Here is a 20,174-nt window from a genome sequence, read left to right on the forward strand (position 1 = left end):
TTCAATACTTAACATCTTTGACATATATAATATCTTAATTTTATAGAGCTATTTAACTTGTAACAGTAATGCATTGATGTGATACAAATTAATATCATTATTTATAATTTGGGTAATCTCATTAATATAACTGTATAAAGTAACATTATCTTATTGCAATAATATTGTAAAATGATACATCTTACTATCATATTTACTGTGCAGTTTAGACTATGCTTGACATTTGACAATGGTCATATAGTTCAGACCACAGATCCTGTGATCCCAAACCACTCTTCAGTGTTCCCCTGCTCATGTGCGCTCTAAGAGAGCAGTGTGTGCTGGTAAGGTTGGTTTGGATCTCTTCCAGCTCCCCTTTTTATACCATTTTTTTTTCTCGTTCCTTTTTTATCTTCATCTCCATCTTTTCTATTATTTCCTATTTTCTGTAATAATTTGTTTCTTCCTGCAATGCTTAAGGGAGGACACTTCAGCCTTGAGAGGAGACTCAACAGTGGCCAAATGAGAATGGTTCTGAAAGATTAAAAATGGGTGAGTACATAGGATACTTTCTAGTCTCCATCTACGGAGTAGCTCAGAGACTTCTTGACCTAGATATAGTGCCCGAGCATTTAATAACCCTCAGTGGTTTCATTTTCTATGAAGTAGTCCAGTCTCCCCTAGGGTTCCTGTAAGCTTTTGGCGCTCACCATACCTTTTGGCAAGTAGTTCCTTAAATCTGTTCTCTGCTACATGAAGAAAACTCTTTCATTTGTTTCTGTTGTAGCTCCTAATAGCTTAATGTGACCCCCTGCAGTTTTTGTTTTGGAAGAGGCAACGAATACTTGGTCTCTATCCAACCTCTCTGTACCACTCATGATTTTGCAGATCATTCCTCTTTTTAGTCATCACTTTTTCAGACTAAAAGAAAAATATGTATTTGATAAGTTCTTTAAAAAACACTTTACTCAAATGTTTTAAAGACTTTTGGAAAACATTACTGCTTATGAAAGATACTACTGATTCTGTAGAATGATTGGCAGTGTTCTGCTTTGCTCCATGATTAATAGATGGTTGAGCTACCTGCTTTTGTGTTTGGTATGCCTTTATTGTCACTAGCTGGGGACCGTCCCTTTACTTGCATGTAATCCTTACCATAATGAGGTTTGCTGCAATCTGCCCGGCTGTTCTGTGGGCAAACAGAACCACCCAAATAAATTACAGCACCGATAATAGGTAAGAGACATTTTCTTCTTCCCTATTTAATATCTTACTGAAACAGCTTTAGTAATAAATAGTTAACAGAAACAGACTTTTCAATTTATTTTAAAAGGACTATCAATCACAGTGGAGGTGATACCATTCTGTCTGCTATTTGTAGTTACCACTCAGAAAATGACATGTTCATTGAATCTTCCTGTAGACACAAAATAAGAGTTTTTGCTGAACTTGGCAAGAATCTACAATCTCAGCACATGACAATCAAGTAGAAACAAGCAAACGGACAACATCAACTTGAAATAATCAGAAGAACTGCAATGCACTACTTGGAAAAATCTAGTAATTTAAATAGATGATTATTCTTTTGGGGTACTTCAGTGTAGATTAGATTACATCAAGCGAAAAATATCATGATTCTGGCTGCTTTTTAAATATATATATATATTTATTTTTCTAATAGAGGCAACTGGCTTTCTTTGCTTAATTTTTTCATAGAATCACAGAACGGATGAGGTTAGGTGGGACCGCTGAAAATCAGCTGGTTCAATGTCCCTGCTCAGGCACAGTCACCCCAAGCATGTTGCCCAGGACCCCGTCCCATCAGGTTTTGTGCATCTCCAAGGGTGGAGCCTCCACAATCACTCAGGGGAACCTATTCTAGTGTTCAAACACCTTCACTTAAATAAGCAGTTTTAAAAATATGTTCAGCCAAAGTTTCCTATATTTTACTATGCTTCTTGTCCTGTTTAGATACTACAGAGAAGAGTGTGGCAGTTTTCTTTACTGAAGGTCAGGTGTAACAGGAAAGAGTGAAGAGAAGAAGGCATTGAGTGTTCTGATCTTTCCTGTGTCCTTTGTCATCAGGTCCTCGTCCCATTCAGCAGCAGGACCACATTTTCCGTAGACTTCTTTTGGCTGCTCATCTGCTTGTAGAAGCCCATCTTTTTGCAGTTCACACCCTTCAACAGATTCAACTCCAGATGGGCTTTGGTTCAAATGTAACAGATGATTTTAGATAGATTTAGCTAATTCCAAAGCCTCTTGCAAATTAGTCTGGCTCTAGCAGGGGTTTCAAGACCGAGTTTTACAGATCCTACTTGTTACTTGAAGAACCATGAGTTTAAGAACAGTAAAATTGCAGTTCCAAACCAGCACAATTCTAGCTTTGGACCTCAGTTTCCTGAAATACAGGAGATCTGTTTACTTTCAAATTAATTTTTGCCAGCAAAGCAAATCAGATTCTCACGGAGCTGTTGTAATTGACAAAGCACTTAGAAATTGAATGACCTGTATGAAAACTGAAGTAACTGTTACATTGCTCAAACTGTCTGCCTTTGGTTTTCGCCCTTCTCTGTAATTTGCCCTTTAAAAGAATGCATAATACTTCCAGAGGAGATTAAATGTTATTGTCACTCAACTTAGCTGTAGTTTATGTGAAACAGGTAGCTTATTAGAATTAGCATGTAATTCATAAATTTCCTAACTATAAATAATTGATTTTTTGAGTAGGCAGTAAGAAGATATTTGGTATGGATGGTATGGATGCTCTAGAAGCATGAGGTCAAAAAATTCCTTTGCCTCACAAATCCCTCTGACACATCCTACGGCACTGAAAAATACTATTGACAACAATATAGATCTAAAGGCTGTGTATTTCACACTTAAAATACATAGAATGTTTAAAAGGTTAAGAACTCTTCATGTTTTTCCTCTAACCATGCCTGTTTCTTCATTGTAATGTGCTGACTGCACGTTTTCCCCCACTGAGTCACTTATATCATGAAACAATCTATAATCTCATTTTTTAAAACCTTTCTGTAAAATACATAATCTACTCCCAAATGCAAATTAAGCGAACAATGATGAATTGGGCCCACATTCAAAAAAAACCCATTCAATTAAAAGTTTAAGCAAATGCTCAAACGTTTTACCATATGGAAGTAACTTTAAGCAAGAATTCAAAATTAAACCTGTATGGGAGGAACATGCTGAACTGGGAGAGCAGGCTGTGTTTGTAGGATAAAAAGGTGAGCACCCAGAAGTCAAGTGTAATACTTCTATTTACTGACTGATTCATTGTCCTCTTTTATCATGATAGTAAGGAAGAAGAGATGGGGGAGTGCAGTTCTCCACACCTGATCTGCAAGCAAAGAGACGCTACCATCTATGCATGTGCTTTACTTGCAACTTGTAGTTTTTTGGTGCATGCATGAGTATTTTTTTAATATCGTATGTGTGAAATGAGAAGGAGAAATGACCATTTACTATGATTTCCATGGTGACAATCCTCATTTTGTTGTCATTAAACTGTTAGTTAATGTTGGATTAACTACACAGGACATCTGGAGTGGACATGATATAATAAGTAAAAGTATCAGAAAGTGAAACTTAGTGCTTTAAATTTTTTAGAGACATCTGTTTTCGAAAAGCTCTGCAATTCTGTTGTCTTATGCTGTCAGCATGCTTTACACAAGGCAAACAGCATGCGGGGAAAACAAGTACTTACAGCCAAGGCTGTTAACTTGCAGAGAGGTTATGTCTTATGTTCTTAACCTTGGAATTTCTCTCAGTGTGCCCTGGATATAAGAAACTATGCATCATTTCTTTCAAAACCATTTTTATTTTTGAGGTATAAATACATTTATATGCACTTCTAGATATCATACATCATTCACATTAGCAATAACTGAAATAAAATGTCACTAGTTTCTCTACTTTTATTCTTAATATATAGGGTATACATTAAACAGTCTTGTTATGCTGCTGTGTGAGCTCCTGAGCTGCATTTGCAACATTTGTTAAGACTGAAATCCCATAAATAAATCATCTAAGAATTCAGCGTATCTACTTTTGAGGTGGCACAAATATATTCACATATTGTATAAGCTGAAGGAATCTGGGATTCTTAGATTGAAGAAAAATAGGTTATAATTCATAGCAGCAGATAGTGCAATCGTCAAGAGAATGTACACTGTATGTGTTGACTTTTAATCAACAGGGGTAACAGCCCATTCTCTGTTTAGTAGAAGATACTTCAATAAGTATTTAGAGATTCTGCTTTATTAGCACTAGGAATTTAGTAGCAACAGGTATGAGAACTCCCGTGTTACCAATGAAATCTCAAGTTAAATGTTATTTAATACTTGCTAATTTTGCAGAAAACCAAAAGCAAAAGGAATGGTTGTGTAGTAAACATTTACGTCATCCATTTGTTACTGTTAATAACTTTGTCTGTGCTTCTTTTTTTCCCCTTTTTAAAATGTTTCTTGATTGTTCTTATTTGAGGAACCTGTTCCTTTCCAGATTTATGGATTTGCTTACACTTACGCACCACAATTATTTCACCCAAGTCAACACGTTTATAGAATTTGCAAACCTGAAACCAAAGCATGTCTCAATAAGTAAGTAAATCAGAATCTTTCCAAGTATAATATCTGTCAAATGTAATGTAAATACAATAATGGAGGGGGCTTTCTCTAAGGAGATAGGTTGGTCTGTTAACTATGTAGTAACATTGTGAAATGTTGCCATCTCTCCACCTAAATTCCAAAGCCCAGGTGAAGCTGTTCCCCGTCTCATCATAGTTGGACCACAGCAAGCCAGACTTTAGCCCAGGTACTTGTGGTTAATATTTGCAGATCGACAACACTTTGCTGTTGACCACTCAGCTAAGTGGATGATGTGAAACGTTCTCACTGCAGGGCAAAAGTTTGCTTTGGCGTAGTGTCCAGGATTTCTTTGGCAATTATTAATTTTGCTAAACACGGTATCAAAATAGTGTATTTAAAAGTGAAGGTACTGTTTTCTTCTATTTAAACACAGTAAATATCTTCTTTTCACCACTGTCAAAAATCTCTGACTTAAAGCTTTTTGAGCCACCATATGGCTGTAAATTAAAATTTCTTAGGCAGGCATTTTAAAAGACAAAATAACTGAGGTCTAGTCTATAGTCAGTGACTTGTATCAGTCCTTACAAGCATGACAGGTATAGCGTGAAGGCTGTTTTTTCTTAGGGATCATTGTTCTGTCTTATGCTAACATTGCCCACATTTTGGTGACATCTTTCTTTATATGCTTTGAGGAGTGTTACATTCCTGGTTAAGGGACATAAAAGTTCACTGAAATCCTCTCAAACTATTGTTTCATTTAGTGCCATAGGCATCACAATCACTTAAACATTTTTTCTACACATTTGCCTGATTGTATTTCACGTCAGCCTGGCCTGACTTACCCACATCTGAAAGGTCACGTCAGGTTTCATTCCCTGTAAGTCAGCACAGCCTCTAGTGACAGCCTGGGGATAAATACAGATCTGGAGAGAGTAGCTATATGGCTTGTTTTACTATCGCTGGAATTTGAGCTATAAGAGGAAACCTGGCTTCAGTTTTTATCCTGCAGAAGCTGTTTCTTAAGCCAAGGAACAGAAATTCTGCTTTTCCCTGCAGTTTTTTTCTTTCTCATATCTAAGCTGACTACTGAACTATTTCGGTGGTTTCCGAAAAGCATGCTGGTGTTTCCTTATTTAAAAACAAAACACAATTTCCCACTCACCTCCACCCACCAAAACACTATCTGTGCCTACTGATATAAATTGTGTTAATGCCCTTCATTGTGATTTCGTGTTTGGACCTATTCTTGATCTACTTTTTCTTCCAGAAGGAAACTCCTATAAAAACCTTTTCTATAAAGGGAGATTCTTATAATTCTTCAAAGAAATAACATTTCAGTATCCTCACTATAACTTAATCAGAATTTGGAGCGCAGCTTCTTGTGTTCAGGTAGTTCCTTATCCCATTTTAGTTTTCCCTTTCAAGGCATTACTTTTTCAATTGGAACCTGACGTCACTTTTGAAATGGCATTTATGACCCTGGGTGGGATTCAACCATCATTAAGGGCAGCAGGGACTTTTGTCTGCAGCAGCTGCCCTTTGGGACTAAAAACCCCTTCAGGCTTCTCTCTAATCCTGCTCGGATGCAGGAATATACCCCGAGAATCCAAGAAGACTCTAACATCAGAGCAGTTTTAACAGTTCTATACCATTTACTTATAGTAAGCTATAGTATAGCGTACCAAAGAAAGTCAGGTTAATGCAAACATTATAAACCTGTAGGTATCACTGCTGAATCACCGCAGAACTTGATTTGAATAACATAATGTGAAACTGCATGTAGAGGGTGATGGCTAATTAAACATAGAAAGAAAGGCAGAAACAGATCTCATATGAGGCTGGATAATACATATGAAACAGTTTGCTGGCAGAGTAGTATCAGTAAATGAACATTTTGGCTAGACTTGCTGTTATTGGTTCATCAAGCAAAGCCAGTTGTACTTTCAAAAGCACTTTGATATCAGCCTTATGTCTATACTGGAAGGATAGTGGAGAATTAATTAAAAAAATAATGAAAAAATTCCCTAGGGTTTATAAGTTGGAACTTTAAATTTTTAGAGTGGGTTTAATTGATTTTTTTGCTAAGTAACTACTGCTAGTATTTCTATTTTGTGGGTTTTCTTTCTATGCATGATTTGCATTCTACTGGCCTTCTTAATCTAGGCTTTAAATAATGTCTATCAAACTATATTATCTTGGTATTATATTGATAATGTGTTTTGTTTTCAGCTTGGCAGTCTTGTTCAAGAATGTACATCATTTATATTCAGGTAAGACTTTATTTGCATGAAGAAGTTCAAGTGCAGCAGCTTTTCTATTTTCCCTGGAAGGTTTTTCACATTTTAAGCATGTAACCATTCTAGATCACCTTTTCCATAGCTTGTGTAAGTCTATGAAAATCAAATTTGCTCTAGGCAATAAACCAGCTTAAAGCTGCAATACAGGCTGTAACCCTTTGGAAAGATGGAAAGAATTTATCAGAAGAAGTGTTGTGTCCCTTTGGCAATGTCACAATTAATTATCCTTCTGACATTGTATATCTAGCAAGTATATTGCCATCAAATGGCCAGGGCGAACTAAAATGCATTCTGTTTTTCCATGTTTCATACAGAAACCATTTTAAAGTTAAGCAGATATTGTTATTATAGAAAGGGGAAAATTGTGAAAACTTACAGCAAAGGCAGCTGTAGCCATATATTTCTAAGTCCACTGTTAATCTAGCATTTTAACATCTGAATGTTCTGGAGCTGCTGCTATCTTAAGTGTTATGTTTAACCAGAAAAACAGAGGTAGAAAACACAATTTACCTATAGGTAAATTGTAGCTGATCTTTTGATTGATCCAGGTGAATTTTACCTGCTGCACCTACATGTGTGGGTTAGTGTTGGGGGACTGACAGAGAGTTGTTCTGTCAGCTCTTCTTCAACTAACCTCATTACTCTGGGATTCTTCCCTGAGGCTATTTCTACCCCATTTTGTACAACTAGAGCAATGTGAAGAGACTGAAGTTTTGCAGAGACGTGAGTTTACAACATGAACTACTGATTTATCGAACTTCTTTGTTTGTCTGAGTAGCTGGTTTTCCTTCTACAAGACACTAAATTGTCCAATTAGATTGCCAGAAGGAGCATTTTACTATTAAGATCTGAGAAGGTATGTTTGAGGTGTTTCTTTTGTGTTTTAAAATCTGTTATGATTAACGAATATTTTTTTCATAAAATTCTGTGGTTTTTAATTTTTAGGGTGAGGTTAAATATGGGAAATGATCAACAAATAAGATGTGTGAAAAATCATCATGAAAATTGTTTTGCTACCTTTACAGACGCAGTCTGTAATCACAATATTTTTAAAAATTAGAATACATATTTTGTGCACAGAAAGCTGTGTACAATGTCTTTCATGAACTACAGAAAATCTTAATGATAAATACAGGATTTTTCTTTCTGATGGCATTTACCTATCCACAAAAGTTAACACGGTTTTCAAATGCAATTTAGGCCAATGTTCAAAGAACTAACTGAAATATTTGATAAATACACACTGGTTTCAGGTGGATTGTATATTGGTAAACCTGTTTGTTACTCCACATGCAAAGCATCAGCAAAAGAAGGTTCAGTCTAAAATACGCTCATGTCTCTAGCAGAAAAAGATTAGCAATAAAAAGCTTATGGAGAGCAGCCTACAATAATACTGTTCATAGATAAGAACCTTCTTTGATAAAGTTTCTTGTTTCAAATAAGATGAGTGCCTTACACCTTGACAATGCACTACTAAAATAATTGCATCTGGAAGCGAGTATTTGATAAGCACTTCTTATATACATCACAGCTATAGCTCAACACTCAAAACTGAACATTTAATAAGTGGCATCTTCACAAATCACATCTATGGAATATTGAGTGAGATACAAAAAATGAGCAGATCCAAAATTAATGACCACTTTGCTAAATGTAGTTTTACTCAAATATCGTGGGGCAACTCTAGCTGTATTTGGTGCATTTCCATTTCCACCAGATTGCTAGTTTAAGAACCTGGACTGATTTATCAGTCTTGGGGAGTACTTTTCAGTTTCTTGCCCTATAAGCAGCAAGATACAAGACACTGACATTATATGCTGTTGTGTATAACAGCAGCTTATTGCTATTTAATTTTCCCAAGAATAATCATATATTTCACCACAATAATTATATTGTATCATAATTTAATTAATTTTATTGAAAATTGCTATTTTTAACTGTCGCATGAGAAAACACTTACTGTAAGAAGCAATTTTTAAGACCAGGACTTAAAAATGAACTCACGTTTGTTCTACCCGTTTCAGATGCTGTGTGTTCAAATGTATTTCACTGTCCACTTCTGTATTGGTGACCAGCTACCAGAAAGATGGACAGAAGACGAGAGACATTTGTGGCTCAGCTAATAACTAGTAAGTCCATCTGTAGTAAGGTGTGTGGTGGTGGGAGGGAGCACGATTTCTGTGAGGTAGTGACTGTTTACCAAATTCATTGCTGGGGGCCTAGGGACAAACGCCAGAGCGTGTGTCCCACCAGTGGCCCTGCTCAGTACTGTGACACAGTGGCTGGACTTGGCTGCTGTGTGCAGACCTGGCATCTGCTACTTCTGGTGACAAGTCACTTGGGAGCCCGTGGCCTTTGACATCTATGGTGGCCAGGGTGGGACAACCAAATCGTGAGTGCAGGCGGCTGCGCTCTTAAGCACACAGGCTGATTTCTTGAGGGGAGGAATAAAAATAAACCTGATTCCTACAGATCAAGAAACGCATGTGGATTATGGTTTGCTAATAACAAGATTTGCACTGATTTGGGCACATTAGGAAAAGCCACTAATATGTTAGCAACAAAAAATATTGTAATGAGCTAAAACGTATGTTAAAACTAAAGGTGATGAGTACTATAAAAAATGAAAGTCTGAATGAAAACATTTTGTAAGAAATATGATGTAAATATCCTACTTTCCTAGTATTTCATGTGCTATAAAGCCAATGATACATTAACGTGCTATGTAGTAACACAAAGCAATAAAATACAATTGATGAGGAGGACATTTTAATCACCAGCATTCAGTCTGAGTATTGTTGCAAATCTCCTAAAAAATTGCACTCCCAAATTATGAACCAATTTTTGGCAGGTGATATAACATAATTAAACTAAAGCCAGTACACAAACTGTTATGATACTTGGGTGATCAGAGGTAAAGCAGTTATTTACATTACATTACTGTGCTACCCTCACACCAAATAAATCATTTAGAACAATTTAGTTGAGAGGAAAGTAGTGAAGTGGATATGGGGTGTATTGCATTAAGATAAATATAAGGAAAACATATATATGCTTTTGCAATGCTAGAAGCATTCTAAGAAAAAGAGCGGGAATGTGCATTGTATTTATAGGGGATAAAACTCAAGAGTACTACTAATGCAAAGATGAGCCATAAGTAGCATGAAAGGTTAGGTGAAGCAAACAAAATAAAAGAGGAGACAGAAGAGTAAAGTTAGAAAGAAAAATAGCCTGGAAAATAACCATGTCATTGCTTCAACTAAGTTGAAGCACAGCCCCCCCCACACTTTTGTTTTGTTTTGTTTTCATGTTGGGCTCCACAGAAGTGAAGAGAAACAGTTCTTTGTCTGAAAGGCTCACAATCCAGTATGAAGGCCAAAATGGAATGCAAGGAAGGTACTACGTAAAGGTGATATGCTCTTATAGTTTTATGTTTTGTGGTACATCAGTTAATTGGACTGAAATTGTAGAAGCTATTTTTAAAAATCTCGAAGATGAAAATGCAAGAAAGATGGTGATAAACTTCAGCAAATCTATCAGAGGTTGGGACAGGTTGCCAAGAGAGGCTGTGGAGCTGCTATTTCTGGAGTTTTTCAGCACCCAACATGTAAAAGCCCTGAGCACCCTGATGAGAATTCAGCACAAACTTGCTTTAGGCAAAAACTTGGAGTAGGGACCTCCCGCCAGCCCTCCAGCCACAGTGAGTTTGTAACTCTTTCATTTTCTACAAGCTCTAATTCCGCATGTATCACAAGCACTATCTCACTCATGTTAGTTAGCAGATGTACTTTTATAACCTTGAGAAGAGATTTGCCTTCGAACTACAAAAGGTGGGTAGGAATTGATTAATTTAAAACAACAGAATCAGTCAGAAATGGGGAGGATAGCCATGAGCAGATGGCATCGTTTGAGGGGAAAGAAGCCAAAATAAACAAAACAAAGAAGAAAGGTGGAAAAGCAATGAGCTGAAATATTAATTCAGTTATTTCTTGTTATGTAAGAACTAAACATATATTTGCAGTAGTATAATTGCACTGATTTTGATGATGCATGATATCGCTTTTAATGAAAGTAGTAAGTTGCATAACATTTACATTCAAGATAGCCTAACTTTTCATCAATAACTATTTTGTCCCAACTTTCCAGTATATATAATTTTAACTTGTCTTTCCAATTCTTAAATCTTTTATCTACTCTCTGTGCTCATTCTTTCAACTCTCAACCATATCTCTTAGCTTTTCTATTTTTTTTTTTCCCTGTCTGCTTGAAAAGTTGTTGTGAAAGACAAAACAGATAAAATAGCAGAATAATGAAAGTGGATGTCCCCTCTGGTGAGATCTAGATTTCCTCAGTGGAGACTATATGACCTTCTTTCATTTTTGACACTTGAAAGCTTTCTTTAATAATGTCATTTCAATCTAATTTTATCTAATCAGCATGTTAGATGTCTTTTAAAAGTACTCCCATCTTTTATTGTTTTTAGCAACCAATTAGTTCCCAGTCCAACGAGTCCCAGTTGCTCAGCTGTATTCTGGGGATCTGGCATAGCGTGTTGGAATAAATCACTCACTCTCTGCCCCTTGCAGCCTTAAAATACAAATAAATGTAGATGTGTGTGGTGACAATGGAAGAACCAAAACAACAAAATAATCTGTTTACCTCTTCTTAAAGTCAACCTATGTAAACCTTTCTAATGCCAGGATGTTATTTTTCTGGCAAGGAAGCAATCATTTAAGGAAGTTTGTGATTAAGAAATATTTCTTCTTCTACTGCAGATTAATATGCTTTCCTCTGCTAGACCTGATCACATTTAATTATCTTCTGTCCTTGCAATGATGATGTGACTCTCTTGATTATAAGCAGGTTGTACGCAGCCAGCAGAGGTCAAGTTGCCAAAGGTTGTACCATACATCAGTGATGCCAAATTACTTTTATGTACTTCGAGTTTGAGCATATAGTTAAGCCCTGCTCTTTTTTCTTTTCCTCTTCTGTGTTGAGGTCACTCTGACTGTTTCATTCTATTTATGCTCTCAATCTCCTTTTTTTGACTGAGGACATTGTAGGCTGAGCAGGAATCCCACGTTTTCAAGTGTCATACTGAAAAGTGATTTCCCGCTTGAAGTTCTTCCTCTTTATTAAGTACTTTCTGCAATACATCTTAGTTTATTCTGATACAGAATGACTGAGGCCAAAAGGTATTTCTGTTTCCAACACCCCAGGCAGAGGCCTGAAAAGGCTTGTGCAAGCACGGCCATCACAACTGCAAACATCTCAACTGTGGCAAAGTCCCTGGAATTATAGCTGGGACAAGGGTGCCAGTTTGGCGTTCCGCTCCCTACTCCATTGTGTCAGCTCTGAGGTGGGACACTTCTCTTTTCTTCCTCTCTAAGCCAAGAACAGTTCCAGGAGCAAAAGGCAGTTTCAGTCTAGATCACCTGCTGTTTCTTTACTTGTATTTTTATCTCTTCCATATGATGCTGGTACCTGAGAGAAGCCCAAGTTGAACATTCCTGTCTTTTTTCTGGTTGTTCTGCTGCACATAAAAATGTGGGTGTCTGAGGTTCTTTTGGAAACTCTGAAAAGTTCCTTCTCCTTTGCATTTGCGAACATGGATGTCGATCATAGGATATGGCTGGTGTGAACAGCAGCGTTCCCCAGAGCGCAGAACTCAGGTACAACACGGTATTGCCATTGCAATAATTAAAACATGCGTTGGTCTCACATGGTGCACATACTCACACTGAGACTTCAAAACTGTAATTAAGTCTTGGGACTTGTGCAAAGCTTGGGAACACGCTCTGCTTATTTATAGCATTAGGATACTGTTATTTTGGAATAATGTTTTCCAAAATATGACTTAAAATAGGTCTGACTTCAAATGATCTACAAATTTATCTTCTAAAAGCTTAACAAATAAATCAAATAGACAAGTGTATATGTAAATAATAGAAAATAAGTCTTAATTGTCAGAAGAGTCACTTTATGTGTATATATTAAATGATATGAATAATTAACTCAAATTATTTGTTTTGTGTGTTTAATATTCTATTTCTTTACTATCAAAAATGACCATTTCTAGACACAAGCATAACCTTAGTGGTTAAACTGAAAGACTATGCATCTGACTGCTCATGAAATCATACCTCGACTAAATCGTATTAACAAACATATCAACAGGACAGAAATGTTCCTTTTCTCTTTGAATAGTTATCACATTGTTTGATGGACCAAAGTGTATTTCTCTGACAAAACAAATTAAAATCATAAAGCTGTAAGAAACACGTGAGCACATTGCATTTCATCTTTGTCTCCAATCACCCAGTTGTACAAATGGGTCTTGCAGTTACTTGCCTCCTCTTGAGCTCCTTTGCCCAAGGCAACAAACCGTAGAAATTACAGGTACCAATTTATCAAATGCTTGTAGTCAGTTAACTCCCTCTCTACCTGCCACTATATTATATCATTTTATTAACAGAATCTTGACCCAAGTGCACTAGTAGCTTGAAAGTTCAGGAGGTAGGATGCAACTTTCAAATCAAAGATGAATGATGTGCATTTTATGTTTTCAATGCACGTTAGTGTATCTGAGAATGAATGTGCTAATAAAAGGTGACATTTTATCAATGGTATTGTGAAAGCCTTGTGAAAAGGACTCAGCAGTTTTAGCATATGATATAAATGGACAGGAGAGACTTCACAGTTAATACACAGGGGCTCTAAGTTTGCATTTGAATTTCCTGCGGTGGGATTTAATCAAAACAAGACCATGCATAACATGCAGTTTGCTACACAAGCGAGCTTGGATAAATAAAAATAATGGTGCTTGAAATACATTTTTATTAAATATAAATAATTTATAAACCCATTTTAGATTTTTATATTGCTCTGGTATTGGTATAATAAAGCAATTTGGTTTAATAGCTACTGAAATTATACGTTTAAAAATGTACCTTCATATACAAGAGGAAGGAATTTTCTCTTAACATGTGAAACTGTCTGTAACGTTCTGTTGCCTTTTTTCTAAACGAGCTAGAAATGGAGGAAATAATCTTAATCTTGATTGAAATTTGTGATTAATTTTTTAATCAATTAATTACAATGATATTTAATTATGAAAATTCAAAAGTACTTATGAGTATTTAAGACTTCTTCATTTCATCTTTACCTTTTTCACTGTATTCAATGAAAAGTTGAATAAACAGTGTAAATACTGATGAAATAAAGGACTACTTTCCATTGTACACAATGAAAAGGACTGCTTAGTGTCCTTTTAATTTATCTTAATTTATTTTTGTTGTTTCGTACCCCAGTGTTTAACTTTGTAGCCACACAAGAAGCCCTTGAAATGAATTCATAACCAAGGCAACTTCTAGTTAAAAAAAGGAGAGAGCAGAAAAACTCCAATATTTTGTGTTAGATGAGATAAAAAAAACTTCCAGGTAAAAAGATTGAAAACATAGTTTATCTCTTGATTCTGTTTGCAGTTTGTGTACTATTTTGTTGGTTTAGATTTTTTTTTAAATAAAAAACAACCAACCAAAGAACAAACTTAGCATTTACAGCCAAGAGCTGAGTGTTATTATCTATATAAACACACTTTTCGAAGTGAAGCATAAGGAAATAAGAATTTATTCCAGGTAACTCACGTTGCATGACCTTTAAAATGAACATGCCTACTTTTTTCTTTTTATGCATTTTAAACTGCTTTATGGGGCAGCAGCTTCTGCCAGCTGCTGCTGTGATTAAGATGATATAAACTTTCCTCTTGCTAAACACTGAGGCTTTTCTCACAGAAGTGTTCAGTTTTAATGTCCTGCATCGTGGCGTGTTCATGAATGCGGTGTCAGTTTGCCACATCTAAGCGCCCGCATCTCTTTTGCACAGAATTTTCCAAACATTTTTTCCATTTCTCCAGCACCTGATATTTTTATTCTTCCTTCAGGATTTGCATCTTGGAGCAACCTCCTCCTTCTTCTCTTCTGCTGTGCTTTGTACCCCACACCACGACTGACCCCTCGGAGCCAGCGCTCACCCAGTGGCCAGGACCTGCCTCCTCCTGGGACCCCCATCTCTGCTTTACTCCGCTACAGGCTCCATGTGGAATCTGCCTTGATTTTGGTGACCATGGTTGATGGCGATTGTAATGCTGTACATAGGTGTCTTCATGCTGGTTTGGCCGGATGATCCTGCAGTTTGAATTGAGGCTCCAGCTCTCCTTTGGCACATTTATTCACTCCTGTATTAATTTACATTTCCTATTATATCTCTAACAGGAACTCTCTAACCAGTCATTACTTTATGCGTATATTAAATGTTAATTTTACAGTTATTAGTAGAAACCTATATTCTGCCCAGGTTATATATCTCTTAAATGCTATTTTGGACGTTTCCCAGTTTTCCTGCCTGCAGAATGTCACCAGCATGTTCGCTAGGCCTTGGGTGGACTAAATATACCCAGATCTTGAGACAAGTACCCATTCCCTATCAGTCTCATCTTCATGCTCATTGTTTTAACAGAACATTTTAAAGCCCTCTGAGCATTCCTTTAGCCTACCACATATACAGCTCACAACAGTTTTCACAAAAAAAAAACATCTCCTGTTTTGCAGTCTGTCTGGTTTTCATCCAAGTACTGAAATGCTGCTTTTTAGATAAATTTTTTCACCACATTTAATATTTCTGATTACATCTCTCAATTGCTTCTCTCATGTCTTTGAATTCCATGCTTCTGTCATAGTGCTTCTGCTCTTTTCTGGCCCTTGCGCTGGTGGTTTTTGTGTAGGTTTGTTCTCCATTAGCAGCTCCTGGGATTTCTGTTCGTGCTCAGTCTGCCTCTTTGCTGTAAATCCAGTGTCGTCCTTGAACAACCTCATCCATTTACATGGACAGTTAAGTGTCTGCCTAGAGGCAGGAGTTAATTACTGTATTGTGTGTTAGACAAATTAGCATTGTGTCGAAGCATCACTCCGCTTCTAGGACGCTATTTGTTTCCTTGCCCGGTAACAATGGGCAAACTTTCCACTTCAGGCTAAATCTCCGATCAGCTATGTTATGAAAAAGAGAATAAAATGTATTTATATTTAATGTTATGCTTCTGTGCCTGCTAGTCTGTTGCAGGAAGAAAAAGACAATCTATATTTTGTTGCTGCTTTCCTTGGAGTTCATTGCCATGTGTTAGTCTGCTGCCAGCATCCAGGGAGCGGGATTATTATTCTCGTCATGTGGACGTTTTCTTTTCTCCGCTGACTGAGAGCCACAAACTTGTCAGAGAAAATCTCTGATATATTTGTACCTTTGTCCCTTTAAAATTCATTCGCGGCAGGCATTACATGTAGTCAACCAGGGAAAAACATCTTTCTTTATAAAGAAATTAGGTGTGTTCCCCAAACAGCATTTCTAACAGCTGATTTCCCATATATTATTCTAGCTCTGGCTGTGGGAGTTGCATGCTTGCAGACAGCTGTGGAATGATTATTCATGTTTCATATCTACCAAGCTGAACGTTTTGTTCCTTTCCAGGAACAGCGTGGAAGACCTAACCCAAGTTAGCTGGGAAATGACTTACAATTTTACTTGACCTGGTGGATCAGTGATCTTTGGAAGATTTAAGGCCTCCAGAATCAACAAGTGTGAGAAGTGAAGGAGAGGTCATGCTCATATTGAAGTCAGTGACATATTTTCTTACTGCTTCAATGGAATCAATTGTATGACCAGCACCTGGGAGGGGAAAAAAGAAAAAAGTAAAATGCCATAATAATTTTCCTACTGGAATTGGAACATCTGAACATTTCTATTTTTAAGTTGAAGAAAGTTTTACTCCTACATTTTACATGGTCTTCCGTTTTGGTGCTGGTGTAAACATCAGGCTTCATAATTTTTTTTTTGCCCTTTTGTGTATGTAGGTAATTTCTTTACCTATTTTCCAAAATTATGGTTATTGTAGCTTCTTTTACAAATGAAACTGAAGAATGTGTGCAGATGCCCTTTATAGGAAGAGACTTAAGTTTTCTCTCTCTCCCTTTCTGGTCCAATAAGCGTTCATTTATAAAATGTGGAACAGATCCCACAGGACACTAGAATATTCAGTAGCTTGGTAAATATGCAGTGATATGGGTTCAAATATTTGCTCTACATCACGCAAGCAAGCATGATTTAAACCACAATATCTTTTTTTTAATGCCTGTTACCTGTTGGCTTCTCTCATTTTTATTATCAAGATTAGAAAACCATGATTGGGCTACCAAAGCACATCACCTGGGCAAAGTGAGGACATCAAGTAAAGACGGAACATGATGGTGTTCCCTTAGGAGCTGATCTAATCTGAATATTAAAATATTCTGTGTAAAGAGGAATCTTAGTCTGATTTATAACTGTTTAAAAGGTAAACCAAAGTGCTCCCTCGTGACAGTGTGATAAGACTAAGGATTTTGCTGTAAGGAATTGTACCGTGAGCTAAGATTAATGGCAACGGTAGAGGTGCTAATGTGTTTGTTAATCAGAAACTACGAGAAAAGAAGTTGAAATGCTGCTACATTGACCCTCACCTTTCTGTGTTAGAGGTCAAGCAAACAGCCTGTTCTTGACCAGAAGGTATACGTAATATACTCTGTATGATTTAGCTGAGATGGTGCATTTTTCATGTGGACAGATGGGGACACCTTCCTATGCTTGACTTCAACCTGACATCTATGTCCCACTGTGCACTACTCCTTATAGGTGAAGTTGTGTTGCGTTACAGGACAGAGGAAGGTCAGGAGGATGTCCTTTGTCCCCAGCCCCTTGTGACTCCTGCCAAACTCCAAGTTAAGCACCTGCCAGCACTGTGTTCCAGAGCCACAGCATCACAGACTGGTTGGGTTTGGAAGGGACCTCTGGAGATGATCCAGTCCAACCCACCTGCTGAAGCAGGTTCACCAGAGCAGATTGCACAGGAATATGTCCAGGTGGGTTTGAAAGTCTCCAGAGAAGGAGACTCCACAGCCTCTCTGGGCAGCCTGTTCCAGGGCTCTGGCACCTCAAAGCAGAGAAGTTTCTCCTCATATTAAGATTGAACCTCCTGTGTTTCATTCTGTGCCTATTGCCCCTCATCCTGTCGTTGGGCACCAGTCAAAAGAACCTGGTCCATCCTCTTAACACCCACCCTTGAGATATTTATAAGCATTGTTGAGATCCCATCTCAGCTTCTCTTCTCCAGGCTGAACAGCCCCAGCTCCCTCAGTCTCTCCTCAGAAGAAAGATGCTCCAGCCCCCTCATCCTCATCCTTCCTAAACTGGGGAGTTTAGCCAGTTCTCCTGGAGGAGGAAGAGCCTTTACGTCCAAGTAGGTGCAAGTGAGGATCTGTACAGCTGCCAAGAAGCTTTTATATTTACCCCTTTTGTCTAGAGAAGTTTGTGTGTTTATTTAGACAAGGAAACTCGGTCTCAGTAAGGAAAAACAGTACGTGGCTTCCCTGACCTTCAGTCCCCGGGTGGACGTTGACCCCTGCGGCACGAGCGGCGGTTTCCACAGCAGCGGTGCGGGGAGTTCCGAGCTTCGCTCCACCAACACCGCGCCGGGGGAACCCCGTGAGCCGATGGAACGCGGGAGGGAGCGCTCGGCCACCCGGGGCGGGCTCTGCCGCCCCCGGGACACCCCCCGGCCCGCAGGCCTTGGCCCCGACGGGCCCCGACGCCGTCACTTAGCAACGGCTCCCGGCCAATCGGCGGCGCGCTCGGTAACGGCCGGCAACCCGGAAGCAGAGCGCGGAGGAGGCGGGGCGGCGGCGGGACGGGGGTGCCCGCCCGCTCCCTCCCTCCCTCCCTCCCCGCGGGGGCACCGAGCGCTGCCGCCGGCACCGCGCGCAGGCGGCCACTGTCGCACCCAAGCACCCCCCCCACAACCGCCGGTCCCGGCGGCCCCACACACACCTCCCGGTCAAAAAATAAAACACCCCGGCGCCGCCGTCCGCACCGGCGCCGCGCTCAGGCCCCTCCTGGCCGGTGCGTCCGCCGGGCCCGGTCCGGCGGCGGCGGCAGCGGCGGGCGGAGGAGGGGGCTGCTGAGCGGCGTCTGGCGGAGCCAACGGGCGGCGGGGAGGGGGGCGGGCGCTGCGGGGGTGTCGGGTTAGAGCGAGGCGTGACCCAGCTGACGGGCGCCGTGCGGAGCCGGGCGGCGGGTGCGGAGCCGGCGGGAGCGGGAGCAGCGGCAGCAGCAGCGGCGCACGGCGGCGTCGGTAGCGCTCGGCTCTGGCGCGGCGCCTCCTCCACCCCCTCGTGAGCCTGGGGAACCTGCAGCTCAAAGCCGCCGCCAGCCACAGCACCATGTACCCCGGCAACAAGCGGAAAAAGCCCTGGCGGGAGGAGAAAGGTATTCACCGCCCTTCCCGCCGCACGGTGCCGGGCCCGCTGCTCCCGCCTCCACCTCCCGCTCACTTGTGCGGGGTGCCGGGGGTGTCCTGTCCCCTCGGAGCCGCCGCCCCGCCGGGGAGCTGCCTGGCGGCGCTTCCCGCCGCTCGGGCTGAGGTGACGGGAGGGGGGAGGGCGGTGCGCCGGGCTCTCCGCCCTGAAACACCCCAAAACCGCGCACCCCTCCGACGGACGGGGCGGGGGGGGACCCCGGGTTGCGGAATTCTGAGGTGTTCCCCCCGCGTTGGTTGTCGCTGACTGACTTTGCCCGTGAGGAGAAGGGCGGTGGGGGTGGGAACTGCCCCTCAGCGCCGCCCGCCCCCGAGTCACCTTGGGCAAGTGTTTCAGGCCGAAAAGTTGGGCACGTGCTGCCCAAACGTGCCTTTTTTTCTCGTTTTAATGCGTATGTTTTTTCAGAGGGGGAAAAATGGTTTATTGGCACGGCGGGTTAAATGCACTGTAGTGTAGTTTCTGGCGTTGATCAGCCAGGGTGAAGCGCTGGGGGTGTGGGGCTTGCAAAACACACACAGCCTCTTGTAAGAAATATTTATTCTGTTTTTTTTAAGGGTCCCCAGCCTGTGTAGTGTCAGCTTATAAACCCCCAGTGTTAAACTCCAGAGCGTGAAAACCATGGGACAAGCATTTTACGCAAACTTTGCCCTTTAGATATTTTATATTGATCACTTCTAAGTTTTCTTTCTTGTCTTCCACCAACCCTGTGGCTGTGTCTGCGTTTCAAGCCCAGAAGGCAGAAGACTAGTTCGAAGGAGGGGATTTGTCCTTGTTGTCTGTGGCAGAAATCAAGTGCGAGTTTCTGAGAGAAAAAAACGTTAAAACAGAAATAAACTGAGCTCTCTGCAGGTTAGCTGCTCCTGCCGAACTCTTCTCAAAGGAAGCAAGTTTTG

General features: G+C 39.9%; 1 protein-coding gene and 2 long non-coding RNA genes across 6 annotated transcripts in view; 2 read left to right on the top strand and 1 right to left on the bottom strand.

Moving 5' to 3' along the window:
• The first annotated feature begins 4,301 nt into the window (after nt 1–4,301).
• Nucleotides 4,302–14,953, top strand: LOC309437631. The gene is made up of 4 exons (XR_014183593.1): nt 4,302–4,815; nt 6,819–6,859; nt 8,911–9,015; nt 14,829–14,953. It is a non-coding gene; the product is annotated as an uncharacterized lncRNA (long non-coding RNA).
• On the bottom strand, nt 14,500–18,567 carry LOC309437632. Its single transcript, XR_014183594.1, has 2 exons — nt 18,342–18,567; nt 14,500–16,603 (listed from the first exon to the last, which is right to left on the bottom strand). It is a non-coding gene; the product is annotated as an uncharacterized lncRNA (long non-coding RNA).
• Nucleotides 18,568–18,991: 424 nt separating this feature from the next.
• Nucleotides 18,992–20,174, top strand: part of MACROD2 (mono-ADP ribosylhydrolase 2) — a gene marked incomplete at its 3' end in the record, with an annotated part of 876,609 nt that continues 875,426 nt past the window's right edge. For all 4 annotated transcript variants that reach the window (XR_014183592.1, XM_082048203.1, XM_082048204.1 and 1 more), the window contains exon 1: nt 18,992–19,231. Coding sequence is in view for 3 of the 4 variants with exons in the window: in XM_082048203.1 (XP_081904329.1) it covers nt 19,186–19,231 (46 nt within the window). The remainder of the gene's footprint in view (nt 19,232–20,174) is intronic.

The sequence above is a fragment of the Streptopelia decaocto genome (genome assembly GCF_964273445.1).
Source record: "Streptopelia decaocto genome assembly, chromosome: 3".
NCBI classification, from domain to species: Eukaryota; Metazoa; Chordata; class Aves; order Columbiformes; family Columbidae; genus Streptopelia; species Streptopelia decaocto.